The sequence below is a fragment of the Schistocerca cancellata genome, chromosome 3 (genome assembly GCF_023864275.1).
Source record: "Schistocerca cancellata isolate TAMUIC-IGC-003103 chromosome 3, iqSchCanc2.1, whole genome shotgun sequence".
Classification (NCBI taxonomy): domain Eukaryota; kingdom Metazoa; phylum Arthropoda; class Insecta; order Orthoptera; family Acrididae; genus Schistocerca; species Schistocerca cancellata.
In genome coordinates, this window is record NC_064628.1 from 767,066,443 (window position 1) to 767,094,091 (window position 27,649).

Consider the following 27,649-nt stretch of genomic DNA (forward strand, 5'->3'; position numbering starts at 1 on the left):
TTGCTGGAAATTCTGACATCATTTTATTTTCCTTAGAAGTAAGTGGGTCTGTGATTCCCATTTTTGTGTTGGCCAGCACTTCCTGCAATTTTTTAATACAATTCTTTTGATCCTCAAAATGATTTTCACCATTCAGAGAATTAGCTTCAGCTGACTTCAGAATTCTAAGTAACATTGTCATTGACTGATCTATTATTCAGTGGCATGCAGTGACCATGTAGATAGCCAAAGCACTGAATGTTATAATTAAACTGTTAATTATCATTGTATTAGCACTGAATATTATAATTATACTATTAATAATTAGTAATTAATTAATTTTAAATATTTATATTATAAGTTTAGCAGTTCTTGATCTGTAAAAAAAGTTCTCATACTTTGACCTTCTGGGGGAAGTTTCTGAAATCTAGACCTCTTAAAACATTTTAGAGGTGTGAATACAACATTTGTGTTACATTGCTTGAATCACAGCAGAAGGTCTGTCATATCACATCTCAAAATCTGCAGTGATGATCTTTCTCTCTCATCAGAGGTACAGTACAGCATACCAGTGCGTACCATCACAAATCAAGCACTAAGTAAGTAAACAGTAGTAAATCAAGGGCTAGTCTTCCCTCGACAACACTCAAAACTGGTAATCTTTTAAATTAAAATAATAAATATTAAAGACTGAAATGAAATCACAACTGGTGATAATTTAAATTGAAAGAATAGATACTGCAATAATTAGACCTATTATCAGTTTATATTAGTGTAAGCAATCTTTAATACAAAATAACTTGTTTCTGGCTTTAATCCCAAACCTGACACTTTGATAGATCATCTCTACAAGAAAAAACAATTGAAATTCCATTCTTTGGCTTTAGTAGGCAAGCTTCAATCAAAATAATTCCGAAGTGAGAGGGTCTCTCTTCTCCAGTAGAATTTTGAGAATAGCTTTTGATTATCTTCAATGCTGAAAATTTCCTTTCTACTGAAGACATAATTACAAAAATTTGTATACAGTAATGGCACTAACATATTAAACTGCTGGAAATTTTTGTTTAGCATTGAATTGGTGCTCAGTAGTTCTGCGAGTTCATTCATGGCTTTATTTATAAACTATTTTTCAATCAAATAATGTTGAAGAACTTTCCATGTGCATCTTATAGACTTTGTAAGCAGCTTTTGGGAAACTGGTTAGAATATTGCTCTTAGTTTTCATGTAATGATAAATTTTAAATTTTTAAAATTTTCAGTTTAGAATAATCTTGAAATCTTAAATCAAGGTCGCTATCAGAGTTATCAAACATTTCATTATAGAGGCATTTGTAGTTGATATTTTTCCTCTTTGAAGGTTTTCATACTTGAGACAAGATTTCTTGGAAAACTTATTCACAGTAGTCATGTAGCATGGCAGTGGAGTGGCAAGTGTCTTGGATTTTCTGTTCACAATGCAAAATATCACTTGCTTGGGTCTAAAGGACCTCGGTGAAGGTAAATATTTTCTTTAATGTCTTCAAGAGAGAAACAAGTTTTAAGTCTTCTAAAATTGCCAACAAGCCATTAATGGGGGTACTAAAATATCTTAATTTCTTCACTATGTTTTAGCATCACACTAAACATATCACAAACTTTAGTTCGGTTTCTGGACACAGTGTTTACCAATCTTTATGAAGAATTCCATCATGTTGGACAGGCAAATGGAAGACAACATTGCAAAAATGTAACTCATTTAAGAGATTAAGGGGGAGGGGAGAAAATGCATTTTAGAATTTAATTAGAAATTCCTTTAATCACGGTGGAGGTTTTCTGTGTGCTCCACTAAAAGAGGATCATAGTCTGCAGTCTACTTCAGCAGTTCCACATAATTTGCCTCAACAGAATTTTAGGATGCCCTGTTCCACCTGACTGTTTGACTGTGTAGAGATATTTCTTTTTTAAGGTGTTCATCAACTGCTGTTTGTATTTTATCTTCCTCGAAAGTGGCTCTAGTGACAGATGATCAGAGACGGTCAGCAGAGCATTTGTGCTTGGTTATTGACTTCTCTAGATTTCCCAAATGTATGTACTCAGTTTTGGTCCAACTAGTATTTCTACCCTTTCCAAACAACAGACAATACCAGAAAAACAACACATTTAGGTCACTGCTACCAGCTAACCAATCACATTTGGTATACATTTCACACTGTTGAACCAAGTCCGATAGTTCTGGTGTTGGCCGTCCATTTTTAATTATTTCCTTTTTTTTTCTTAGAATTCTATATTACAAGATACTTTCAGACAGCTTCACATATTTTTGTACACACTTGCCAAACTCATAAACTGAGCAAAGCAATACGGTACTATTGTTGATACACTTTGTCCCTTTGTTATATGCCCATCCAAAGCAAGCATAGGTTGTGGCAGAAAAGCACACACATTGCCTGTGACCTAAAGAGGTGCAAGTGCAACTTTCTAGTTGGTCAGCTAAGATACACGGATATTGCTTCGGCTCACAGTGCTGTATCAATGAACTTATTAGTTCTGTGTGTTTAACAATTTTATCTCAATGTTGTTGAATAACCTTACGATTATAATTATATTATACAGTGTTACAACTGTTGTTACTGAAGCAGTGCTTCAATTGCTTCCCCTGAATGCACACCACTACTAGTAGTTGGAGTAATAATCAACATTACTGGTTCCCCAACATTACACTAATGTTTGAAAGTCCTGATTCCTCACTCAATTCTACAGTCTTTATATTGTCTGTAGGTACTACTTCTCTGTCAAGTTTGTCAGCTGCATTTCAATCTTCCTAACAATAGTCATTTTCAAATGGGCAGTGTGTAACTGTGTTCCAGTTTATCACATAAAATTTACAGTTCACTGTTTATTAAAATATGCTTTTACTAATGTTGGCTACACTTAAATAATGAGCCACTATTTGAGTGCTGCAACTCTCACTGAATATTTGAAGTAGGCTTTCTTGTAATCGTCACTTTAAGGCCAGCGGCATTTATTGAGCACAAATAATCTTCTGTACCAACAGATTAGAATTGTCTATTGGTCCACAAAACTAAACAATAATAGTTCATGATGAATTTAATATAAGCCATAGTTATTTATATTTGCCTGTGATTGAAGTTCATGCAACTGGCCTGTGATTTCGGCAGTGTTATGTAAATTCTTTGGTGAAAATTGCAACTTTTTTGCTACACTACCACAACATTGTGTGGCTGATGTACAGAGAGCATATACCATCTTCCACATAAGAATATAGCTCTAATACTATTCTTCTTGCACTGCGAGTAACTTTTATATCTTTAAACTATTTGCTGTGCCACATTTATAGATGCTGTGGTTAATTAAGTTAATTATAAGCACTGCATGTCACAACCTGCTGCAGGTGCCTTCTCTGGACATGGATAAAGTTACACTTGTTGGTAAGTCCATATCTTCCATTTGCACACATTTTGTGGTTACTGAAGGTCTCGTCAGTCAGCTCAGATGACTGGCCTCATCTTCCAGTTATGGAGGTAGGTTGTCACTTTGTATGGCTGTGACAGCAACAGCTGTGAGCGTTCACCCTGGGTCCATAGCTAATTATTCCTAGCTAAAGTGCAGTACTGAGATCATTTTGCGGGATCATAACAATTTTCTGTGCACTCTCGAACATTCTGTTGTATAAAATGAAAATGCTTCTTAGAAAAACAAAGCATGCAATGAAAATGACCCCAAGCTGTCACATTACTAACTACTATTCGCCACAGCTGACTCTCATAACTGATACCTTAGGTAGGAAAGTGATATGAATGATGAATAGAAAAGAAGGTGTGACCTAACTCATTATGTAATTGGTTGTTATTGGAATGTATAAGCAACTATCGGTCAACCACATTGTTATTGTGATCCAGCTATAACTTCACTCATGATGCCTCATAATGTCCGTTGATCTGCAGTATGTTTGTAAAACATTCAGGATTCTCTAATGTAGAGTGTGATGAAGGGCCTAAACCAGAGACTTTGTCAGTTCTCTGATGCTCTTAGCTGCAATTACCTTAGCCCTTGTTGCAGGCTAGAGATTCGTATGGTCAGTTGTGCACTTTTTGGTGAAAACAGGCACGAAAAAGACAGAAAAAACTTAAAATTAGAACCTTTTTGAAATAAAAGCTATGTAATTCTGTGTCAGTGACTAAGTCTACTTCATTCACTATATGTTTCATTGGTTACACTATCATCATCATTGTCATGAGGAAAGAGAGTTATACGCAACTCTTCATAGTCGCAAGCATCAGCAGGATCTGTGGTGGCCAAGAGTTAAGCTGTGACTTGCACTGCTTATAGTTAACTTAATTAACCACAATGTCTATAGATGTATTATATGAAATACAATAATGATATAAAACAATGTAAGGAAAAGATAAGTTGCTACTTACCATAACGATACACATTAAGTTGCAGACAGGAAAAATTAAAAGACACTTACAAACAAGCTTCTGGCCGCAGCCTTCATCAGAAAAAGACACACGTTCATTCACACAAGCAAGCACACCTTACACGTATAACCGTCATCTCTGGCTGCTTGGAGCAGAATTCTTTTAAGTGCACTTGTCTGCAACTAAGCGTGTCATCTTTATGGTAAGTAGCAATCTATCTTTTCTTTATGTTGTTGATATTCCAACCTGGAGATTCCATTGTTTAATGATATGAAAGTTACTTGCAGTGCAAGAAGACCAGTATTTGTGCTGCATTCTGTTATGGAAAATGCAGTATTCTCACTGTATATCAGTTACACAATGTTGTGGTTGTGTAACAAAAAAATTTAGATAACAGATTCATAGCAAACAGAAGATGGATTAGAATACTTACATACATTTCCTGTTTCATTGTGATTCAGAGACAGTGAGGATTGTGAATTATATATTTAACAACAACAGGAACTAGAATGAGATTTTCACTCTGCAGCGGAGTGTGCACTGATATGAAACTCCCTGGCACATTAAAACTGTGTGCTAGACTGAGACTCCAACTCAGGACCTTTGCCTTTCGCAGGCAAGTGCTCTACCATCTGAGCTACCCAAGCACGACTCACGACCCGTCCTCACAGCTTCAATTCTGCCAGTACCTCATCTCCTACTTTCCAAACTTCACAGAAGCTCTTCCTTTTTTTCAGGAGTGCTAGTTCTGCGAGGTTCGCAGAAGAGCTTCTGTGAGGTGTGGAAGGGAGGAGACGAGGTACTGAAGAATTGAAGCTGTGAGGACGGGTCATGAATTGTGCTTGGGTAGCTCAGATGGTAGAGCACTCGTCCGCGAAAGGCAAAGGCCCCGAGTTCGAGTCGTGGTCCGGCACACAGTTTTAATGTGCCAGTAAGTTTCACAATAGCAGGAACTGATTTAACTACTTCTAAATGTCACACAATTTCTCTCTGTTACAAAATTTGCCCTGGAAGGAAAGATTAAAAGAATTCAGAGACACCTTGTGTAGGATCACAAATGGCTGGTAGATAGAAATTTAAAAGATGAATCCATGGAGGAAAGATAAAATATTTCATATGAAGAGTTCTCATCTAAATGACTCTCTCACATAAATCTAAATCAATACTGCTACTGAATGTTGCAAGAGGTGTGGCCCACTTGACACACCACTGTCAGCCCCATTGGCTACGATATTCATAGTTTGCAGTTTCCAAGGGCTTCTATTCTGTGTCTCTGTCAATCTCCAAGGATATAGCAATATTATTATAACTAGTGAGTGTAATGTTGGCAAGAAATGTATTTATATGTTTCCATATTACAATTCTCTAGTTGATGTAGCTTTTTGTACTTATTGGTTAATTAATAATTGGTTCCAATTTTGTTGAGCAACAGTGCATTGTTGAATTGTATACAAGAAACTTGAGGAAAAAAGTCATTTTCTTCTGTCTCTCTGTAGATGATTACTTTTTAACAAACTTAAAGACAGTTGATGAAGTAACAGAAGAGAGAATGGAACATCTTTTAAGGATTGCCAAGTGGCCAAACACTCTAAGAACTAGTGTTGGAACTTGGCCATGTTTCAATGTAATTGATGAGCCAACAGATGGTGATGGGGAAGGTGCAATGCCCTGCATTGCCTGTGAACACAGTAGTGCCACAGCCCGTGTTCAAATGTATGGCCAGCCATATGACAGAACAACTCTTGAGGGCTGTCCTCCAGACCCCAAGTTGGCATCACAGAAGGTAAGGAGATATGGTGTAAAACTTCTATGTTACAGCCTTGGTGCCCATTGGTGCTTCGTATGCAGTGGAGTGCAGGATTAGCCAAATATGCTGATGTCAGTATCAGTGCCTTTAAAAATATGCAGCATCCTGCACATATAGTCCAGAAACAGATTTCCTGTATTATCTGTTCTTCTAACACCAACAAACCTGTCACCACTGTGAACCAGTCACTGATCAGCACTCCTATTTTGATCCAGTACCATCCAACTCTTGAAAAAATACAGTCAGTTGCATCGCTGAAGCTGCAGCTATGTGTTATAGTGCCCTGAGATGAGGAGTACTGTACCCAAAATCCCTCTCATCATCAACCAAAGTACTACATTATCCATCAAACATACACAATATCTTAATCCATCCCAATGCTTTCTCTGCTCCTAGTAATTTATTTCACTGTTGCTGACTCAGGCACAGACCTAAAGTATACCATACACCAGTTCCCAACACAATCAGCAGTTCCTGTCTCATTAAAGGCAGGGCTTTGTGTATAGTAACCACATTGTATACAAACTGTGCTGCAATTACTGTGCATCATTCTATATGAAGAGGAGAACTAACCAGCTGCCTACTCACTTTAATGGGCACTGCAAAACTGGCTAATGGAAAAATTGACAGTTCAGTTGCTTAACATGCTAACAACACACCACCAGTGACTTAAGGGGACCACACCGTGGTTCAGGTCGAAAAAAAATCAATTTTCGGTTTTCATCGTATTTCAATAGATTAAGGTTTTATTTAAGTACTCTGAAAAGGATTTTGCTGAAAAAAAAAAAAATTTCAAGCATTTAAAGAGCATTTTCCTACCACGTGTGTTTATGTGCCATGCCCACTTCTCTGCATATATTTCAGGTCTTTATATCCCCTGTATTGCACATTAGGGACTTTTTTTTACTGCTGAGTGTGTTGGCTGTCCTTGGAATGCAACGGTCGGTATCCTTTTGTTTCTGCTGTTTGGAAACAACACACTTTCAAACACACGGTTAGTTTCGTTCAAATATGATTGCGAGTAGTTGTTATACTTACGTTTGCAGTGCTTATTTACGTGTGTTTTGGTGTATTTATTGAAGATAACAAAACGTAAAGGCATTTTCAAGAAACGGCAATTTAGAGGAAACAAGTTTAGAAAGCTTTCTGTACAAGAGGTTATGTCGCCTGGCAACAATGTTTCTAATTGTAATTCTTCAACAAGTGCATCATCAAAGAAGCTGTCGCCATTTCAAGAGAGTTACAACAAATTTACTGTAAGTGACAAAGGGTGCAGTAACATTATTATAATTTGAGAATATTATCAGATGTAATTTCTAAATTTGTAGTACAATATAGACAGTGGTGAGTCACAGTGCGTGAAAATTAGTGAGTGCCAGTGGGAGAAAAGGCCTAGCAGTTGCTTTGGATTTAATTTGTACTAAATGCTCAGGTGTGATTTCATTTATGAGTTCTTCAAAACCTGATGCAAGTGGCCCCTATGAAATCAATACTAGATCAGTTTATGCCTTACGATCCACTGGCAATGTCATGGCTGCAGGGAAAACATTTTGTTCAGTGATGAACTTACATCAACCACCAAATAAATTTGAAAAACTGACTGCAATATTAGAGAAAGCTGTATGTGAGGTCAGTGAGGAAAGCAGGAAACTTGCTGCTAGGGAAGCAATGGAAGAAAATGATAGATGTTCGGATATTGCAGTTGCACTTGATGGAAGTTGGCAGAAAAAGAGGACATACTTCTCTGAATGGAGTATTGACTGCCACGAGTGTAGACACCAGTGAAGTGTTAGATTAGGAGATAACGTCTAAAAAGAGGCATATGGTACACCAAATATTTGGGCGATGGTGACTGTAAGGCATACGACAATGTGGTGAACTCTAAGCTATATGGAGATGCCATTATTAGCAAAATAGAATGCGTAGGCCATGTTCAAAAACGTTTGGGAACAAGGCTGAGAAAACTTAACTGTTGATATGAAAGGAAAAAAATTAGAAGATGGAAAATTGTTGACCAGACAGGGTCGGTTAACTAAAACTGAAATAGAAAACTTGCAGGTATACTATGGGCAGGCAATTAGGAGAAATAAAGGAAATCTGGAGGCAATGAAGAGAGATGTTTGGGCCATATTCTTCCATAAGTCCTCTACTGATGATAAGCCATGATATGGATTGTGTCCATCAGGAGAAAATTCGTGGTGCAAATACAATAGGGCCCAGGCAACTGGAGAATCTTATGCTCACCAGCAGTCTCTTCCTGCTGCTGTTATTATAGCAATTAAACCTATTTTCAGAGACTTGGCTAATCCTGACCTCCTAAGGAAATGTCTGCATGGCCAGACACAGAACTCAAATGAATGTTTCAACAGCATAATTTGGAACCGCCTTCCTAAAACTGTGTTTGTGGGCATGCATACAATGAAACTAGAAGTTCATGATGCTGTTATTACATTCAGTTGTGCTAATATTGGAAAATGTTGGGTACTGAAAAAGCTGGGAATTAATCCTGGTGAAAATATGATCACTGGGCTGCAACATTGCAATAAAATGAGAATAGCCGATGCAGAAAGCTCTGCATCTAATATGGCCAAGAAAGCGAGACAAACATCCAGGAAGGGAAAAAGAAGCTGGAAGACCTGCTAGAGGCCAAAGGAGGGCCATCATATGCAGCAGGACAGTTTTAATTAACTGTAAGTCTGTAAGTAACAAATCTCTAAAGTTTTTCTTTAAAGTCAAATTCCCGCAAACTAAAATTCTCAGTACATATGCCACATCCCCCCCCCCCCAATGAACCATGGACCTTGCCGTTGGTGGGGAGGCTTGCCTGCCTCAGCGATACAGATAGCCGTACTGTAGGTGCAAGCACAACGGAGGGGTATCTGTTGAGAGGCCAGACAAACGTGTGGTTCCTGAAGAGGGGCAGCAGCCTTTTCAGTAGTTGCAGGGACAACAGTCTGGATGATTGACTGATATGGCCTTGTAACACTAACCAAAACAGCCTTGCTGTGCTGGTACTGCGAACGGTTGAAAGCAAGGGGAGACTACAGCCGTAATTTTTCCCGAGGGCATGCAGCTTTACTGTATGGTTAATGATGATGGCATCCTCTTGGGTAAAATATTCCGGAGGTAAAATAGTCCCCCATTCGGATCTCCGGGTGGGGACTACTCAAGAGGATGTCGTTATCAGGAGAAAGTAAACTGGCATTCTACAGATCGGAGTGTGGAATGTCAGATCCCTTAATCGGTCAGGTAGATTAGAAAATTTAAAAACGGAAATGGATAGGTTAAAGTTAGATATAGTGGGAATTAGTGAAGTTTGGTGGCAGGAAGAACAAAACTTTTGGTCAGGCGAATACAGGGTTATAAATACAAAGTCAAATAGGGGTAATGCAGGAGTAGGTTTAATAATGAATAAAAAAATAGGAATGTGGGTAAGCTACTACAAACAACATAGTGAACGCATTATTGTGGCCAAGATAGACACGAAGCCCATGCCTACTACAGTAGAACAAGTTTATATGCCAACTAGCTCTGCAGATGATGAAGAAATTGAAGAAATGTATGAGGAGATAAAAGAAATTATTCAGATAGTGAAGGGAGACGAAAATTTAATAGTCATGGGTGACTGGAATTCGGTAGTAGGAAAAGGGAGAGAAGGAAATGTAGTAGGTGAATATGGATTGGGGGTTAGAAATTAAAGATGAAGCCGCCTGGTAGAATTTTGCACAGAGCACAACTTAATCATAGCTAACACTTGGTTCAAGAATCATAAAAGAAGGTTGTATACATGGAAGAAGCCTGGAGATACTGACAGATTTCAGATAGATTATATAATGGTAAGACAGAGATTTAGGAACCAGGTTTTAAATTGTAAGACATTTCCAGGGGCAGATGTGGACTCTGACCGCAATCTGTTGGCTATGAACTGAAGAAACTGCAAAAAGATGGGAATTTAAGGAGATGGGATCTGGATAAACTGACTAAACCAGAGGTTCAGGGAGAGCGTAAGGGAACAAATGGCAGGAATTGGGGAAAGAAATACAGTAGAAGAAGAATGGGTAGCTTTGAGGGATGAAGTAGTGAAGGCAGCAAAGGATCAAGTAGGTAAAAAGACTAGGGCTAGTAGAAATCCTTGGGTAACTGAAGAAATATTAAATTTAATTGATGAAAGGAGAAAGTATAAAAATGCAGTAAATGAAGCAGGCAAAAAGGAATACAAATGTCTGAAAAATGAGATTGACAGGAAGTGCAAAATGGCTAAGCAGGGATGGCTAGAGGATAAATGTAAGGATGTAGAGGCTTATCTCACTAGGGGTAAGATAGATACTGCCTACAGGAAAATTAAAGAGACCTTTGGAGAAAAGAGAACCACTTGTATGAACATCAAGAGCTCAGATGGAAACCCAGTTCTAAGCAAAGAAGGGAAAGCAGAAAGGTGGAAGGAATATATAAAGGGTCTATACAAGGACGATGTACTTGAGGGCAATATTATGGAAATGGAAAATGGAAGAGGATGCAGATGAAGATGAAATGGGAGATATGATACTGTGTGAAGAGTTTGACAGAGCACTGAAAGACCCCGAGTCGAAACAAGGCCACGGGAGTAGACAACATTCCATTAGAACTACTGACGGCCTTGGAAGAGCCAGTCCTGACAAAACTCTACCATCTGGTGAGCAATATGTATGAGACAGGCGAAATACCCTCAGACTTCAAGAAGAATATAATAATTCCAATCTCAAAGAAAGCAGGTGTTGACAGATGTGAAAATTACCAAACTATCAGTTTAATAAGCCACGGCTGCAAAATACTGACACTAATTCTTTACAGACGAATGGAAAAACTAGTAGAAGCTGACCTCGGGGAAGATCAGTTTGGATTCCGTAGAAATATTGGAACACATGAGGCAATACTGACCCTACAACTTATCTTAGAAGCTAGATTAAGGAAAGGCAAACCTACATTCATAGCATTTGTAGACTTGGAGAAAGCTTTTGACAATGTTGACTGGAATAATCTCTTTCAAATTCTGAACGTGGCAGGGGTAAAATATAGGGAGCGAAAGGCTATTTACAATTTGTATAGAAACCAGATGGCAGTTATAAGAAGCAAAGGGCATGAAAGGGAAGCAGTGGTTGGGAAGGGAGTGAGACAGGGTTGTAGCCTGTCCCCGATGTTATTCAATCTGTATATTGAGCAAGCAGATAAGGAAACAAAAGAAAAATGTGGAGTAGGTATTAAAATCCATGGAGAAGAAATAAAAACTTTGAGGTTCGCCGATGACATTGTAATTTTGTCAGAGACAGCAAAGGACTTGGAAGAGCAGATGAATGGAATGGATGGTGTCTTGAAGGGAGGATATAAGATGAACATCAACAAAAGCAAAATGAGGGTAATGGAATGTAGTCGAATTAAGTTGGGTGATGCTGAGGGTACTACGTTAGGAAATGAGACACTTAAAGTAGTAAAGGAGTTTTGCTATTTGGAGAGCAAAATAACTGATGATGGTGGAAGTAGAGAGGATTTAAAATGTAGACTGGCAATGGGAAGGAAAGCGTTTCTGAAGAAGAGAAATTTGTTAACATCGAGTACAGATTTAAGTGTCAGGAAGTCGTTTCTGAAAGTATTTGTATGGAGTGTAGCCATGTATGGAAGTGAAACATGGACGATAAATAGTTTAGACAAGAAGAGAATAGAAGCTTTCAAAATGTGGTGCTACAAAAGAATGCTGAAGATTAGATGGGTAGATCACATAACTAATGAGGAGGTGTTGAAGAGGATTGGGGAGAAGAGAAGTTTGTGGCACAACTTGACTAGAAGAAGGGATCGGTTGGTAGGACATGTTCTGAGGCATCAAGGGATCACCAATTTAGTATTGGAGAGCAGCGTGGAGGGTAAAAATCGTAGAGGGAGACCAAGAGATGAATACACCAAGCAGATCCAGGAGGATGTAGGTTGCAGTAGGTACTGGGAGATGAAGAAGCTTGCACAGGATAGAGTAGCATGGAGAGCTGCATCAAACCAGTCTCAGGACTGAAGACCACAACAACAACAACAACAACAACAACAACAACAACACCAACAACATGCCCCGTTATATGAGAAACTATCATAGATAAATGAATGAAATTTTCACAGACTGCATAACATAAAAAGCCACCTCTGGTACTACATTCATTAATATTCCCCCAGTAGGAAGTTCACAAAAAAAATATTTTCTGCAGAAAAAACTTAATATTTTTTGTTAATAAATTTAAGAATGTATTTCTTAAAAACAAAAATGGTAAAAGTAGATTTTAGTACAGTTGACTCTATTAGCATCATGTAACATACAGTAAAAATATTAAGGTCCTGCATCAAATAGTTTTTTTCATAAATGGGTAAATTACTTGCCTAAATTAACATGGGTTAGATAGGCAGGGTGTGGTCCCCTTAGAGAACTATTTAATACCCATAGCTGTTTGATTCCTTGCTATGCCCCCTCACATCTCTTTGCCTATCATAAATCTATGAAAATTCCCAATCCATGCAATAGCTGTATCCTCACTCTTTCTCTCCTGTCACTTTCCACATCATGTCTTCCCTGACCAAACCTTTCTCCACAAACCTCCCCTCCCTCTCAGTCTTGTGAATTTCTATTAACCTCCCCATCACCTCCTTACCCACTACATCTTATTCTCTCTCAGTTGCTATGCACCTTCCCTCAATCCAGTCAGCACGAGCAATCACTCCAACAACCAGTCTGTCCATAGCTGGATGCTATATGGTGTCACTATCACTGTGTGTGTGTGTGTGTGTGTGTGTGTGTGTGTGTGTGTGTGTGTGTGTGTGTGTGTCTACAAAAATGGTAGTAGCTTGAAATCTAGTACCATCGCTATGCTGTTTTGTGTTTCTGTGTACCATGAATCATTCAGTTACCAATGAATGGTTGTATTTCATCATTTTTGTTTTTTCTCATTTGTTTTTATCTGGAATTTCTGTTATTGTAAAATTAGTATGGGAGTCTGTATTTAATGCTGCAGATTCATAATATGTGCTCTTGACTTTTTGTAATAAAGACATTATTTGCTTTAAAAGTCTCCATGTCTTTAGCATCCTGTTATAATATTTTTATGGAATATGGAATTTTGAAAATACCAAACATCAGGCTAGGGAGCCAGTTCAATAATTAATCTATAGAAAAATCTGTTAACTCCCCTCAGACAACTGTGCAACAGAGAATGGGGTTTACATTTATCAATTAAATGTAACCTAAAATGTGTTAGAATTTATTTACATAATTTTGGCCTTTACAGGATTTCCTCCTTTGCAAAGTTTGTGTGTCACGTGTTGAGCTGTATAATAAGGTAGCTCACCAAAAATACCATATGTATGTAGAGTGTGCAAAGAGGGTTGCAGACAAGCGCTCTTCCAACCCAAGCAAAGACAGTATGGAAATCCTCAATGAGCTACTAGCTGATGAGCTGTGGTTAAGAGAGGTAATTATTTATGCTTTTAATCTATGGAAATGCACAGTATGTCAGGTTTATTTGTGAATGCTGTAGAAGTTATGACATCTGCTTATTAGTTTTGGTGTTTTGCTGTGTGTTAGTGATCCATGGAAAAACTGAAGAAATTTTTCATATTAAGGAAGACTCTGTATGTAATGAATACAGTACAATGAACTGTGGGTGATGTATCTCCAGCAAGCGGCAGATTAAAAATGTTGTCTTGTCATTTTAGCTGCTTATGACAGTGTTGTGTGCTGCACAATTACTTTGAAAACAAATATATAATGTTGAACTGTACTGCCATGAATAATTTCAGTTATGAAATAAGCAGCTGAAATGATAACACTTATTGTATGTGTTTGAGAGCCATTGAAGCAATTAAAGGCAGAGCCATAAGTAACTGTAGTTATAACACTTATTGTATTTGTTGAAAGCCCAAGGTAACAGTTAAATGCAGAGCCATTAATTCAAATTTGAAAGTAAATACACACCACCAAAACAATCATGTCCACTAAAGCTTGCTGGCATTCAGACAAGTCTCCATGTTGACAATTCTTTTACTGTACTTATTATTTTTCTTGATTTTCTTCAGTTACTGGCAGCCATGTAATTAGTGATTGAATCTCACACACTGAACTATTGGATGTTGTTTTTGCTATGGCCCATAGAACATTTATAATGATGCTGCTAGCTCTATAACTATAAACATGCATAAACAAAGTACTTGTAAATTATATGCGGTCCAGTTACTTTAATGTGACCTCTTGTCAAAAGATTGATATCCACCTTTTGCAGTGGTTACAACTGTGAGAAGTGCAGGAAGGTAGTGAGTGAGGTACTGGAAGGTTTGGACCCATGCTGACTCCAGTGCCGTGGCAAACTGAGCTAGGTTTCTCAGTTTAGGATCTATAGCATGAACAGTTCAATCGTGGTGGTTGTTGATTGGGTTTGAATCTGGGAGGGGAGGGGGTGGTATGGTGTAAACTCATCCTGGTGCTCTTCGAGCTATGCGAGCTGTGTTGTCCTGCACAGGTAAGTGCCATTGTGCCGAAGGAAAACGAACTGCATGTAAGGGTGGACATGGTCCCCAAGAATTGAAGCATACTTTGTTGATCTATTGTGTCTTTCAGTGCAAAAAAAAAAAAAAAAAAAAAAAAAAAAAAAAAAAAAAAAAAAAAAAAAAAAATCCCCAGACCATAATGCTCTGTCCTCTGGTCTGAACACTCCTGGCAATCATTGCAAGATGTTTGCTTTCAGACATTTCATGCCATACATTGTCTGTCACCTGAAAAGGTCACCTGTCACCACTCAGTAGACACTCAGTTGCAGCACTGGCATACAAATGCCAGCTTTCATTGCTGATGAAGCGCATTCAGCATAGGTGCGCGAACCAGGCATCTGCTGCAGAGGCCCATATGCAGCAATATTCGTTGAATGGTCATTGAGGAGACACTGTTGGTAGTCCCTTGGTTCTTCTGGGAGGTCTGTTGCGTAACAGTTACATGTCTGTTCATCTGTACACATCTCTGCAGCCGCCACCCCTGTCATCTATGGTTCATGGTGGACTACATTGTGCGGACTTCGAATAGCGCCATTTTGCCATGAATGGTATACTTTAACCACAGCAGCATGCCAACAGTCTTTTTGAAAATGCTTCCACCCTTGGCCTGGAAGCCAATGGTCATGCTCTGCTCTAATGACAACGACTGCACTGTTTCTGCAACCCTGCCCCTCTTCCCTGCAGGCAACACATTTTATATGCCCACCACTGCTAGTGTTGCCACCTTTTGTCTGTGAGGGGTTATTGCATGTGGACCTTGGACATGGGCTGTGTGTTACGGGACATTAAAATTATGAGAAGCATATAAATAAAAAAGTTTCTCTGTTACCACCTCAGAAACTACTCAAACTTAGGTACAAACCCTTACAACCAAAGTTTCTAGCTCAGTAGTGAGAAATAATGTGAGAATCTTAAAAATTGTGGAGCCATGTAGGAGTGAACATTTTGAATATTTGCAAGAAAATGGAAATATATTGAAGAAAGTACTATATGAAGCACCTACTCACAGAATTCCTACAACCTGTGTACAAGGAATATTTGGAAATAATTTACAATAGTATTTCACATGTTATACTTTTTGCAGCTGAGATGTCTTAATATACTTTCCATAAATTTCAGTGCAAAGTTGTGACTGGCCTTTTGCCTTCATTGCCATATCATAGTGCTGTTCTTTTAACAGCAGTGCTCAAACACTCATAGCTGACCACAGTTTATCACAGTCTGGGAATCTTTGACTGTATAGTTTAGCAAATCTCGTGAACATTGTCCACTACAACATTGCTGAATATTTCGTAATAATTGTTGCCTCTTTTAGTAGTATACATGAAAAGTCCCAAAAGATACTATCCATGCATGTGCCTCTGTACATCTTGAACAGCACAAAAGTTCTTTGACTGTGTGAAGTTTCTGCATGTACTTCAGAATTTCTTCTCCCCTTATAACAAAGAAGGCCAAGCTTAATCTGAAATGTTCACATTTAATGCTACAATAACCTTGTCATCACTGAATGAAAAAGTTCAGGCCTGCTTATTGCCAGAACATCCAACTAGGTTTCCTCATAGGTGGAATGTCTCACCAGCTGCTCCAAATAATTTTCAGAAAATACCATATTTACCTGAATATAAGATGACCCTTATAATAAGACAACCCCGTTTTTTCTCTAGAGGATTCTTGAGAAAAATTTATTTATAATATATACTGGATAATCAAAATTATAAACTGTTTTATTGACATAAAGTATGTGTCTAAAAAGTTAACTTTATACTTATTCTAAATTTATGTAATTTATTGGTTGTCTACATTATGATAAAACAAGGAGAAATAAACTAATCAAAAAGAAAAGGTTTACATTAATTTGTGGACCATTTTTGCTACTTTTTCACTTACTAACTCATCTGTGGTGTGAGTATTTTTAATCATCATCATCATCATCATCATCATCATCATCATCCTAATGGCACAGCTGTGAAATTTATGTTCTTGTTGTCACAAATATTTGGCTGTTTCTTCTGAATATTTTGCAATTTCTGAGGTGCTTGTTGCTGTGGGACCCAAGAACACAGATGTTTTTATCCAAATACATATTGGATTTTGCTTCTATACTGATCTGAGAATGTTACTCTGTCACAAGTTTCCAAACATATCATCTGCCTACTGCTCTCTCATTGGTAGTGTAGAACCAACAGCTGACACACCCTCTTTCGTTCCTGTCAAACATCACAGTGAGCTTTGACAACATTGAGAAAAAAATATGTAAGTACACCACTAATCCCTGTCTAGACTTTTACTGTCTCCTGCAGAAATGAATACTACAGTTCAGTATTTGTCCAATTTTAAAGTCAATTCAATTCCATCCACAAGTGGATTCTGGAAAACTGCAGTTTAAATGTGGTAGCTGTTCCTAAAAGGCCAGAGTACACATTATATATTCCCATGGTTGGCAACATGATGTAATTTATGCCTGCTCACTAATCCCCCCTGCCATCCCACTAGTTCTCAGCCAAGCTGGTAACATTATCCCCCTCCAATCCTTCCATAGCACTGTGCTTGAGCAACTATGAAACACAGACTGCAGTATCTTCTAGGGTGCAAGTCATATGTAGCAACAGCAACTAATACATAAATAAAAGATCGCAATCACAATTTAGTCCAATTCTTGAACTTCCGCCTGTCCCATGATCTACTGATGTCTGTTGGTACTATCTCCACAACAGGTCTTGCCATTGCAATATTTCCCTGCAAGAATTACAGTCAGTTTAATATGAATGATTTCATTTATTAGACATTTTATTATGGATTAATTTTCCTTCGTCTGTCATCTAAATGTCACCATCATGTTCTATAGCTGATTAAAAGATGATAACATTTTTACCCAGTATTCTTATACATGAACAGTGATCAGATTTCTCATTTGCAACCTGCTTAATAAATCAATACATTCTCTCATAATCAAATAACATAGTGATCTGGATTCAGAATCAAGTACTGTTTTTTCAACAATATATCCACTTTTGAATGTTACCTTCACTTAAAAAGTGACGTTAATGTTTGTAGATGTATCCATACATGTATGAGAACTTTCATTGCAAACCTGTTCAGTCTGTAAGGTGATACAGTTTAGTGCTATTTCCCCCTGTGTTTCAAAAGATTATCAAATTTTAGGCAGAGCAATAGATTGTTGAAGTGGTTAGTTTATAGTTTCTCACATATACCTTGCACTAATGCAGCATGAGTCAAATGTGGCGTGATTGTTTGAGGAACATCAGTACTGCATCAATCACTTTGGCATATTGGGAAATCTTGAAGCTGTTTAAATGCAAAGCTGTTCATTTGCCCAGTCATTCCCTTCCAAATTGTTTAATGAATGCCATTCCTACATACTAAAGTAAACAATGTAAAAACATTAACCTCTGTAGCAGTAGTTTAATCTGCGAATATGAGATGACCCTGTATTTTTCAAATGGTGAATTTTGGAAAAACCTCATCTTATAATTGGGCAAGTATGGTACATTTAGTATAGTGTCACAAGACTCTTTGTCCTTATCTCTAATTCTGAAAGGATGCATCTCCCAGTCTGTAGGTCGCAGATAGAAATTACCCTCTATCACTATGGCATGGTCACCAACTTCACCCACCACTGTCTGACATTCACTCTCTGACTCACAAGACAAACTGTCCAGATCAAATACTTTGGGAGGCACAACAACTTTAAGGTTTTCAAATGATGGGTATGGCATGAGATGTGTCACAGCTATTGCCTAAGATATCACATCACTGCTACAGCCCTGAGCAGCAGTGCGAAGCTTGTGGACCACATCCAGTGTGCAGTTTTTACTTGTTTTTGGACTGTGACAGAGTCCCTTTGTATCTGTATATGTAAAGCACAGTTCCAAGGCATATTTTACTACTAAATAGATCTAATTAAATATGTTAAATAATTAAAAGGATCTAAAGCTGTGATGTCTGAATGACCAAAAAACCTGAGGCAACAATTGTGGCTAAAGCTACCTGAACTGGTATGTGCTACTAGGATCACATGACACCAATGTTCATAAATTATACAAACACTTACTTGCTTGTTTGTGTACTTACCCAGTCTTAATCAAACTTGAGGTTCATGTGCCAACCTTGCAATTTGCCTTCAGTGACTGCACTTGTGAACTGTTCGCATCCTGTTTGACTCAACTCCCATGTGATGTAGGCCTCTCATGATTTCACCCCTTCATTGGTTTCTGTGTCTGCCTAATAGTAGTGTTCCTTCAGGACTTCCCACCAGCTCTGGTTTTGCTTCACTGTGGTAAGGTCTGCAAGCCAGATTTGCTGGAGAGTGTTTAACTGCGACATCAATTCATATAATTCTCGTGGTTCCTCCTTTTTCTCTGCACCGAAGGCTTTCTTCAAGAGTTTCTCAACATCCACCCTTGTGGAACAGACGGTTTCTGTTTCATGTAACATCACTGGAACTATTCTTGCTGTAAACGCTTTGAGTTTGGTTTTGTCAGAGAGTGTATGTGATGTCATTATCTTTTTCATGTTGAAGTATATTTTGGATTAATTAATAACAAGTTGTTTTATATCCAGCTTTGAGTTTCTGGGGTTGTTAAACCAAATGCCAAGTTAAGAAGCTTTTTAATGCGAGGCCTGGACAAACAGAATGCGGACTGCCTGTGCAGATCATGCCGTAGTGGATGGCCTGTGTGTACAGCAACAAGGGACATCACACAGGGAAGAGCAGCTGGCTGTAACAGCTACTGTTGCTGTGTCAGTTGTCATGCTGTGGAAATGGCTGGAACCTCATTAGTAGTTTGCACATGTAGCATGGTGCGTCAGAGTTACCTCCTATCACTGCCAAGGCAGTTCCGGCAGGTTACGTTTTGTCTAGCCATGCCTTTAGCCATACACAGCTCTTCAGCTTGAATGGGGCCCTTTGCCATGCTTCTCAGGATATGACTTGTCACATTTGTCTCCTCAGCACTGATTATGAGGCTGGCTTTGCTTGTGTTCTGAGCTAGGTCCTTCACTGTCTTCATCATTGTGCTTTTTACTATGCCAGGCTGCAATCATCAACATTGGCACCTTTGTCATCACTGCTCATTTCTTGGATGACTTTCTCAAGCACCATGTTAAATAATATGGGTGAAATAGTTTGACTTTATACCAAACTGCGTTATGTGTTTATAGATATGTGGTGTCTGTCTGGCATAAATGTTCAAATTTCCACATTGATTTACATTAATGCCCACTCACAGCCAATGTCTGTAATTCAGTTGTGTCTTTGTATATTTAACTGCCCAGATATCTCTTCCTTTTGTTTCACTTACTCTCGTCTCTACATGCTCTCCCTGTGCCCACTAATTTCCTTGGTACCCCATTTTCCTCAAGGATGTTGTACACTGTCAGCGTGTGGACAGTATTACACTGAGGTGACAAGATGATGGGATAGCAATATGAAAATATGCAGATACAAGGTATAAAAAGGCCAGAGTATAGGTGGATATGTCAATTTTACTCATGTGATTCGTGTGTAAAGGTTTACAACGTGCTTTTGGCTACTTAACAGACTTTGGGTACTTAACAGACTTTGAATGTGGAATGGTAGTTGGAGCTAGACATGTGGGACATTCCATTTCAGAAATTGGTTGGAAATTCAATATTCCCAGATCCAGAGAGTCAAGAATGTGCTAAGAATACCAAATTTCAGGCATTACCTCTCACTACAGACAATGCAGTAGCCACCAACCTTCACCTTAGTTGTCAGTGTTGACAGACAAGCTACACTATGTGAAATAACCACAGAAATCAATGTGGGACTTACGAAAAGTCTATCCCTTAGGACAGTACAATGAAATTTGGCATTAATCGGCTATGGCAGCGGGCATCCAACGTGAATGCCTGAGGTAAGCAGTATGACATCACCTGCAGTGCCTCTCCTGTGCTGGTGACCATATTGGTTGGACCCCAGATAATTGGAAAACTTTGGCCCTGTCAGATGAGTCCCAATTTCAGTTGGTAAAAGCTGGTGTTGGTATTTGAGTGTGGTGCAGACACCATGAAGCCATGGACACAAGTTGTCAACAGGCAGTGTGCAAGCTGATGGTGGCTGTGTTTACATGGAATGGACTGGCTCCTCTGATCCACTTGAACTGATCATTGACTGAAAACGGTTGCATTCAGCTACTTGGAGACCATTTGCAGCAATTCGTGATCTTCTTGTTTCCAAACAGGTCACTGGGTAACAACCATTTGCAATTGGTTTGAAGAACATTATGGACAATTGGAGTGAATGATTTGGCCACACAGATCGACTGACATGAACCCCATCAAAAATTTATGGGGCATAATCAAGAGGTCATTTTGTGCACAAAATCCTGCACCAACAACACACTTGCAATTATGGATGGCTATAGACGCAGCATGGCTCAGTATTTCTGCAGGGGACCTCTGGGGACTTCTTGTACCCATGCCGTATCCATTTGCTGCACTATGCCATGCAAAGGGAGGTCCTACACATTAGTGGGAGGTATCCCATGACATGTATCACCTCAGTGTGTATCTCTTGGAATAATTTGTAAATATTGTCAGAGTGGGCCTGTTGAATTCCAGTGCTCTCCCAGCCAGATAATTTATCTGTAGTTGAGCTCCTCTGTGAAACCCTTCTTCATAGTTCCCAACCATCTTTTCAGTCAACAGTTTTAATTTATCTATCATAAAGAGCAAACAAGAATTTGTATGGCACACTTAGCAATAATATCCCTCTGTTGTTACACTCCCTTTTGCTATTCCCCCTATTCGTTGGAATAATTACAGATAATATTGTATTGTGTGGAATTTCTATTCAGCTCCATATTCATTGGATGAGATTATATAGTGCTCTACGCAAAGATTTTTCCTCCTGTCTTCAGTATCTCTGCAGTTATTTTGTGCTCGCTGGGGTCCTACCTGTTATATAATTATCTAATTGCAGCTCTCACAGTGTCCTCAGTGACTTCTAGAGTTTTCATGCCCAAATCTCAACTTCCAGCAACTGCTCAAAATATTACCACCACTTGTCTAATATCTTCTCATGACTTGTGAGCATATACATATCTTGATTGTTAATTATCAGCAGCTCAGCTCATACTTGTATCCATTCTTTTTCTGCCTCATGTTCTGGAAATGCTCTATGCAGACTAAGTCCTGCAGCTCGCTACTGCTCACTGGTTAGCATCCAGACCTCTACTGACTTTCAGTAGTCACTAATTCAAACTTATTCATGTAACAGTAGCTCTTGGGATGGCATGAAACTACATTACAAACTCGGTTCATGTGACAGTAATACATGGAAAATACTCAATGAATTAAAAAAATTAAAAAATCAGAAGTCAACACAGTCAAAGAAACACAAACTGCCCATTTCTAATAGAAGTACTTAATGGAACAACTGAACTAAAACTATCTACATGTACTAAGTACTGTTGCTGCTTGCTACTATTTTTTTCAGAGAACCATTTTCATCACAATGTGGACTCATTTCTTCATCAGTTCCTGGTGAATATAAGATGGCTGCTGTGTTGGAGATAGAGTTTCTGTTGCCAATAAAGAACAGAATGGTTTGGTATATGACATGGTTGGCATGTCATCAAATCTTTTATTGGGTGCCAGCTTGCTTTCTAGTGGAGGATGGGTGAGATGCATAGTATCTGTTGTGGCCAGGTTAGCAACTGGAACATTACCTTTTTCCATGCTTCAACAATGCTCTGACAGTGACATTGTACTCCATAGTCAGACAGTGGTTTTTGGTGGTATATCCCTTCGAGTAATCTAGAAGTGTTGTCGGAATGGGTTTGCTGAATTCCAATACTCTCCCAGCTAAATATTTGATCTATAGTTGACCTTCCTGTACGGGACCCTCCAGTTGTTTTCAAGCATTGTACGGGCGATTGGTTTCCTCACTGTGCCCCATCTGTCCACTGTAACGCTCCCTTATAAACAACAGAAATACCCTTAATCAAATTTTTTAAGAGTAGAAATGATCAGTCATAAGCTGCACAAATTTTTCTTAAATTAACTTCTTTACTAGTTTTGGCAAATTAATTTGCCATCCTCAGAGGATCATACAATTAAGCTTACATCAGAAAGCAATCATCAAGCAAACTCTGGACGATAGAGTCCTACAAAAAATGGGTATAGAATAAGAATTTAGTTATTACATGGACTGGATTCACCATTAACAGCAGATTAATAACAATAAATGTAGAGTAATAAAACAGATTATAAGTGTACCTATATTAAAATTTTTACATAGTACTGTCAAGCAGTTAAAAAGTAACATAAAAAGTGTGAAAATATGGTGGCAAAAAAAAAACCTCCATAACTGAAGCAAAATATTAAAAAAACCACAAGACATGTGATGATTTGGACCAGCAGACTGAGACTGATTGTTTGACTATAAATATTTCATGTATGTAAAAAGCAGCGAGCACTAGTATACCTAAAAACTTATGAAGACATAAGCAAAATGAGGGTGTTCATATCTGTAACATAGGTAAAACAAAACTGAACATCAGTCCTAAAGAAATCAAAACACCTTTATGATTGTTTTCAAATGTAAGCTTAATTGTATGATCATCTAAGGGTGGCAGATTAATTTGCTGAAACTATTCAAGAAGGTAATTTAATAAAAATTTGCGCAACTGATGACTGATTATTTCTATTCATAAAACATGCTCCACAGCCGCTGATTGACAGTCACGAATAAAATTTTAATGAAATGTTGCAGGTGATAGGAGCTAATGCTGGCAATGGCAGTTTTTCCTGAATTCATGTACTTATGACAAACATTTCAGAATACATCATGGGGAAAGCCCAATGCGGCATGACCTCAGAGATGAATTGTACTCTGTAGCAGGCGGCCACAACCTGGCCGTGATCAAAGTGTGCTGATGGTGTTGTGTGCCGTACACCCCGCCACCCGCCCCTCCTCCTCCCCCTCCTCCTCCTCCTCCCCCCTCCCCCTCCCCCTCCCCCTCCCCCTCCCCCTCCCCCTACCCCTACCCCTCTTCCTCTTCCTCCTCCTCCATTTCCCATGTATGTCAATCTGACACTTATTCATGTGATATATCAAACTGTTCCATTCACTGTGATGATGGAAGTGCTCTCTCTCCAACAAAGAAGCCATATCATATTTAGTTGTTCAGTTATGTGCTTTTGTGTATATATTGAACTTGTAAAAGAGGAAGTATTTTATTGCAGTAATTTGTTTGTTTCAAAAGCCAACTATGAGTCTAAGGGCCCCATCATCTTTGCAATATTTGCTTCAATGTCACCAGAAACGTTTTGTGGCTTTCTTGTGGGCTTCTCTTTTGATTTGATTTTCTGTGACTTCCTAATTTTTTTTCTTTTCTTTTTTCTCTTCCAGCTGTTCCTAACAGTGCGACATGTGTGGGCAGCAATTGATACCTTGGACAACATGGCCTGAAATAATGACGGAAAGTCCACTAATTATACATTGAAACTTTAAGGTGTGTTCTATCTTCCTAAAGGGCTTTTAATAAATGTTAAAGTTTGTGAAATATAAAATGTGCATACTTTCATTGTACCTATGTGATGTACAGGCAGCTTTGATTTTGGTGTTAAGAGTAATTAATGAGCTATCACTGTGTCCAGTATTTCAAAATATTTGCATATAGGCCCAATATAAAAAAAAATCAAATTCTGTTTTACTGAACTAAATAAATACACTAGTAGCCAATGTTGCTGTAACTATTCAAATTGATCATTGTTGTATTTAGTACAATTTTAATTGTGTGTCAGAAAGAAATATTAGTATAATGTTTAAAGATATTGGTGTCTTTATTTATTATTAGTCAGTTAAATAACATTTTAATCTGGACTAGCACTGTGTATTACCAAAAGAGGGAGCTGAAAGAATGTGCTGTAGAGTAAAGACTTATAACTTGTTATATTTTCAAGATATTTTTAAATAAAATGACTTAACAGTTTTCAGTACATTGCTGTCTTATTATTCACACACCAATACCAAGTCTCCACTTCAAGAACATTTTTGGGGATAAATCTGTTTGCTATAGTTGAACAGGCAACAATGAAAAAGAATTTTAAAGTGTATACATGGCCATCGATTTTGCTGGAAATCATGATCAAATTTTATGACAGACACACACTGTCCCTCTATTTTTTGTGCAATAATATTGTGTTATCTGTTCCGTAGAAGTTCGTTGCATATGCCTGAAAGCAACAAAGTATGAGTTTCTTTGTGGAAAGCAAGGAACTTGGATTTTTATTGTTTACAAAAGAGAATTTTTTGGGGACAAATGGAAGACAAACTGAAAAGTGATCTGGTCTACAAGGGTTCATTGAATTTAATTGTGGTCATAGAAGCACAAGTTATGCAAAAGCTGTGAGACATCAAGTGGGGATTGCAACTAAAAATATGGTTAACAAAATTCATGTTATGTAGAACATATGAGGGAAGAGCCACATCCTAAACATTTCAAATGAATCATTGTTTAATATACTACATGCAGAGTACCTAAACATCCATAATAAACATCAACTAGGCTTCCAAAAACATTGCTTTAAGAAAACTACATTAATCAAAGTGACTAACAACATCAAACATGCCTTGGACAGGTGAGAAGTGATGAGTTTAAGACTTTTTGATTCCAGGAGGTTTTTCATATGTAACTTTGAAAGGAAGAATTTCTCAAAAAGTGTAATACTGTGGTTCAACAGGTGACTTAAAAACAGATATCAACAAATTGTCCGTGGGTTGGAGTAATCATTGTGGGAACATATGCTTTCAGGAGTCTCCAGAGATCTGTTCTTAGATCACTGTTTTTATCAATGATATTTCATCTTTGCTACACTTTTTTAAGTAACTAACTCGCTGATTATGTCTTAAACTATACTGTAAGACCTTGCTGCCATGTGCCTACCGGCAGACTAGGAGGGAGGGGAGATCACTCTGGGCCTCTGGTAAAGGGCGGCCACCAAATCTCGAGGACGTCAAAATTTATAGGCCCCCAGTACATACCATTTTTATTAAAATTAAATCCCAACAATACCAAAACATGTTCAGTAAATAAGAGGCAGTTTGGAGTCTGAGGCTCTATACATATGTGAAATGTAAACATAGGTACCTACTTACCTATTATCAGGCCATGGGAACTGTCAATGAGTGTATTCAGAATTTTTAGAATTTTTTTGTAAAACATTACATGAAACTTGAAAACTGTAGAATTATAATCAGTTGTCTGCTAGATGCAAATATTCTACTGGAAATGTTTTTTTGATTCCTATGCTGTCTGCACAGGTGTACTGTAAGCACAGTTTAAAAATACGTGTATAAGTGCAGTGATCTGTTCTTAGATCACTGTTTTTATCAATGATATTTCATCTTTGCTACACTTTTTTAAGTGTAACTAACTCGCTGATTATGTCTTAAACTATACTGTAAGACCTTGCTGCCATGTGCCTACCGGCAGACTAGGAGGGAGGGGATATGAACCAGTGATTTATTAATTTCGTAACTCAAGTATTACAGTCTAAAAATTATTTTTTCAAAGATTATACCTAATTATTATTGAATTTATTTAATGAGTATGAAAACCCAACTAGATGAAATAGAGTCATTTAGATTTATTCAAAGGTTCTTACCAATTGTAGACATTAAGATCAACACTAGAGTCATCCAGACTTCACAGGCAGAAACTAATCCAATGTCACATAAATCATTGTTTATAGTCAATACCTGAAGAGGGAACACCCCACTCACTCTAAAGCAAAAAAGGAAAGCAAAGAGTGAAGAAGCTAAGTCACTCACTGGACCTTTATCCGAGTAACTTTCCGCTTGTGGAGATAGCGAAGGGAAGGGTAGAGTAATTGATGTGTTGAATGTGGGTCCTGTATACAGATAATTTTTGGTGTTGAGACTATAAACAAGGTGAAAAGTCTACAGCATGTGATTTTTATGAAGACTTTGATGCAAAGTGATATGGGAGGGGGGGTGAGGAAGATAGTAATAACAAGGGACTTTCTGCGAATGAACATATTTATGACACATCTAACTTTGACTCCTCTTCATCAGTTGATACTGTACATTGGCCAATATCTGTTCCACAGCATAGAATTGCGGTAACTGAAAGAGGTAGTGAAGTGTATAAAAATAATGAAGAACCTTTCAAATCTAGAAAAAGACCAGGTGAACCCACTAAAAGAATACATCATTGTTTAACTTCTTTGTGATTTTAGTCTCATTTGAGCAAGACTAAATATTTAAGGAAATTGATGCTATACTCACTATCAACAAAAAACCTGTACTGTTTTTGCTACTGATTATTTGCTTCTGAGGGCAATACTGACAAGAATAATTTTTTTCAAGCTTCTCTCAGAAATCAAATCCAAAGATAACAAAGCATCATGAATTGTTACCTGAACCACTATCAAATTTAAAAATATGGAAAACACTCACTGTGGGCGTGAAACTTAATGAAATCATTGACAAGATAATCAGAAGATTGTTAATGATGAGGCCTTGAAATGGAGGAACAGTCCACTGCCTTTTAGAAATTACACTACTGTTAGCATAACAACACTGTGCTCTCCATGATCTTCGTGAAGACGTTTCATTGGAAAGCAGGGGAAATTTCTTAGAAGGGTGCAATTGATGGTGAAATATGATCCAGTATTGAAACAGCATTGTTGAAAACTAGAAGAATGGTATCTTGATGGGTCAAAGAGAGAACTTCCTTATTTGTCAAGAGGAATACAAAATGAGTTTATTTTTATTTCAGGCAAACATGTTAAATGAAAAAAAAAAGTTGCAGGTATAAGTAATGCTAAATATAATGGAAAAATTTCTGAAATCACTGCTGATGAAAGTAGAACCGACCAA

At 37.9% G+C, this 27,649-nt stretch overlaps 1 protein-coding gene across 2 annotated transcripts in view; it reads left to right on the forward strand.

Moving 5' to 3' along the window:
* The window catches only part of LOC126175803 (uncharacterized), a 142,506-nt gene extending 117,762 nt beyond the window's left edge, over positions 1-24,744 (forward strand). For both annotated transcript variants that reach the window (XM_049922788.1, XM_049922787.1), the window contains 3 exons: positions 5,897-6,183; positions 13,503-13,685; positions 24,155-24,744. In XM_049922788.1, coding sequence (XP_049778745.1) covers positions 5,897-6,183; positions 13,503-13,685; positions 24,155-24,214 — 530 coding nt within the window. In that variant the 3' untranslated portion in view covers positions 24,215-24,744. The remainder of the gene's footprint in view (positions 1-5,896; positions 6,184-13,502; positions 13,686-24,154) is intronic.
* The last annotated feature ends 2,905 nt before the right edge of the window (positions 24,745-27,649 follow it).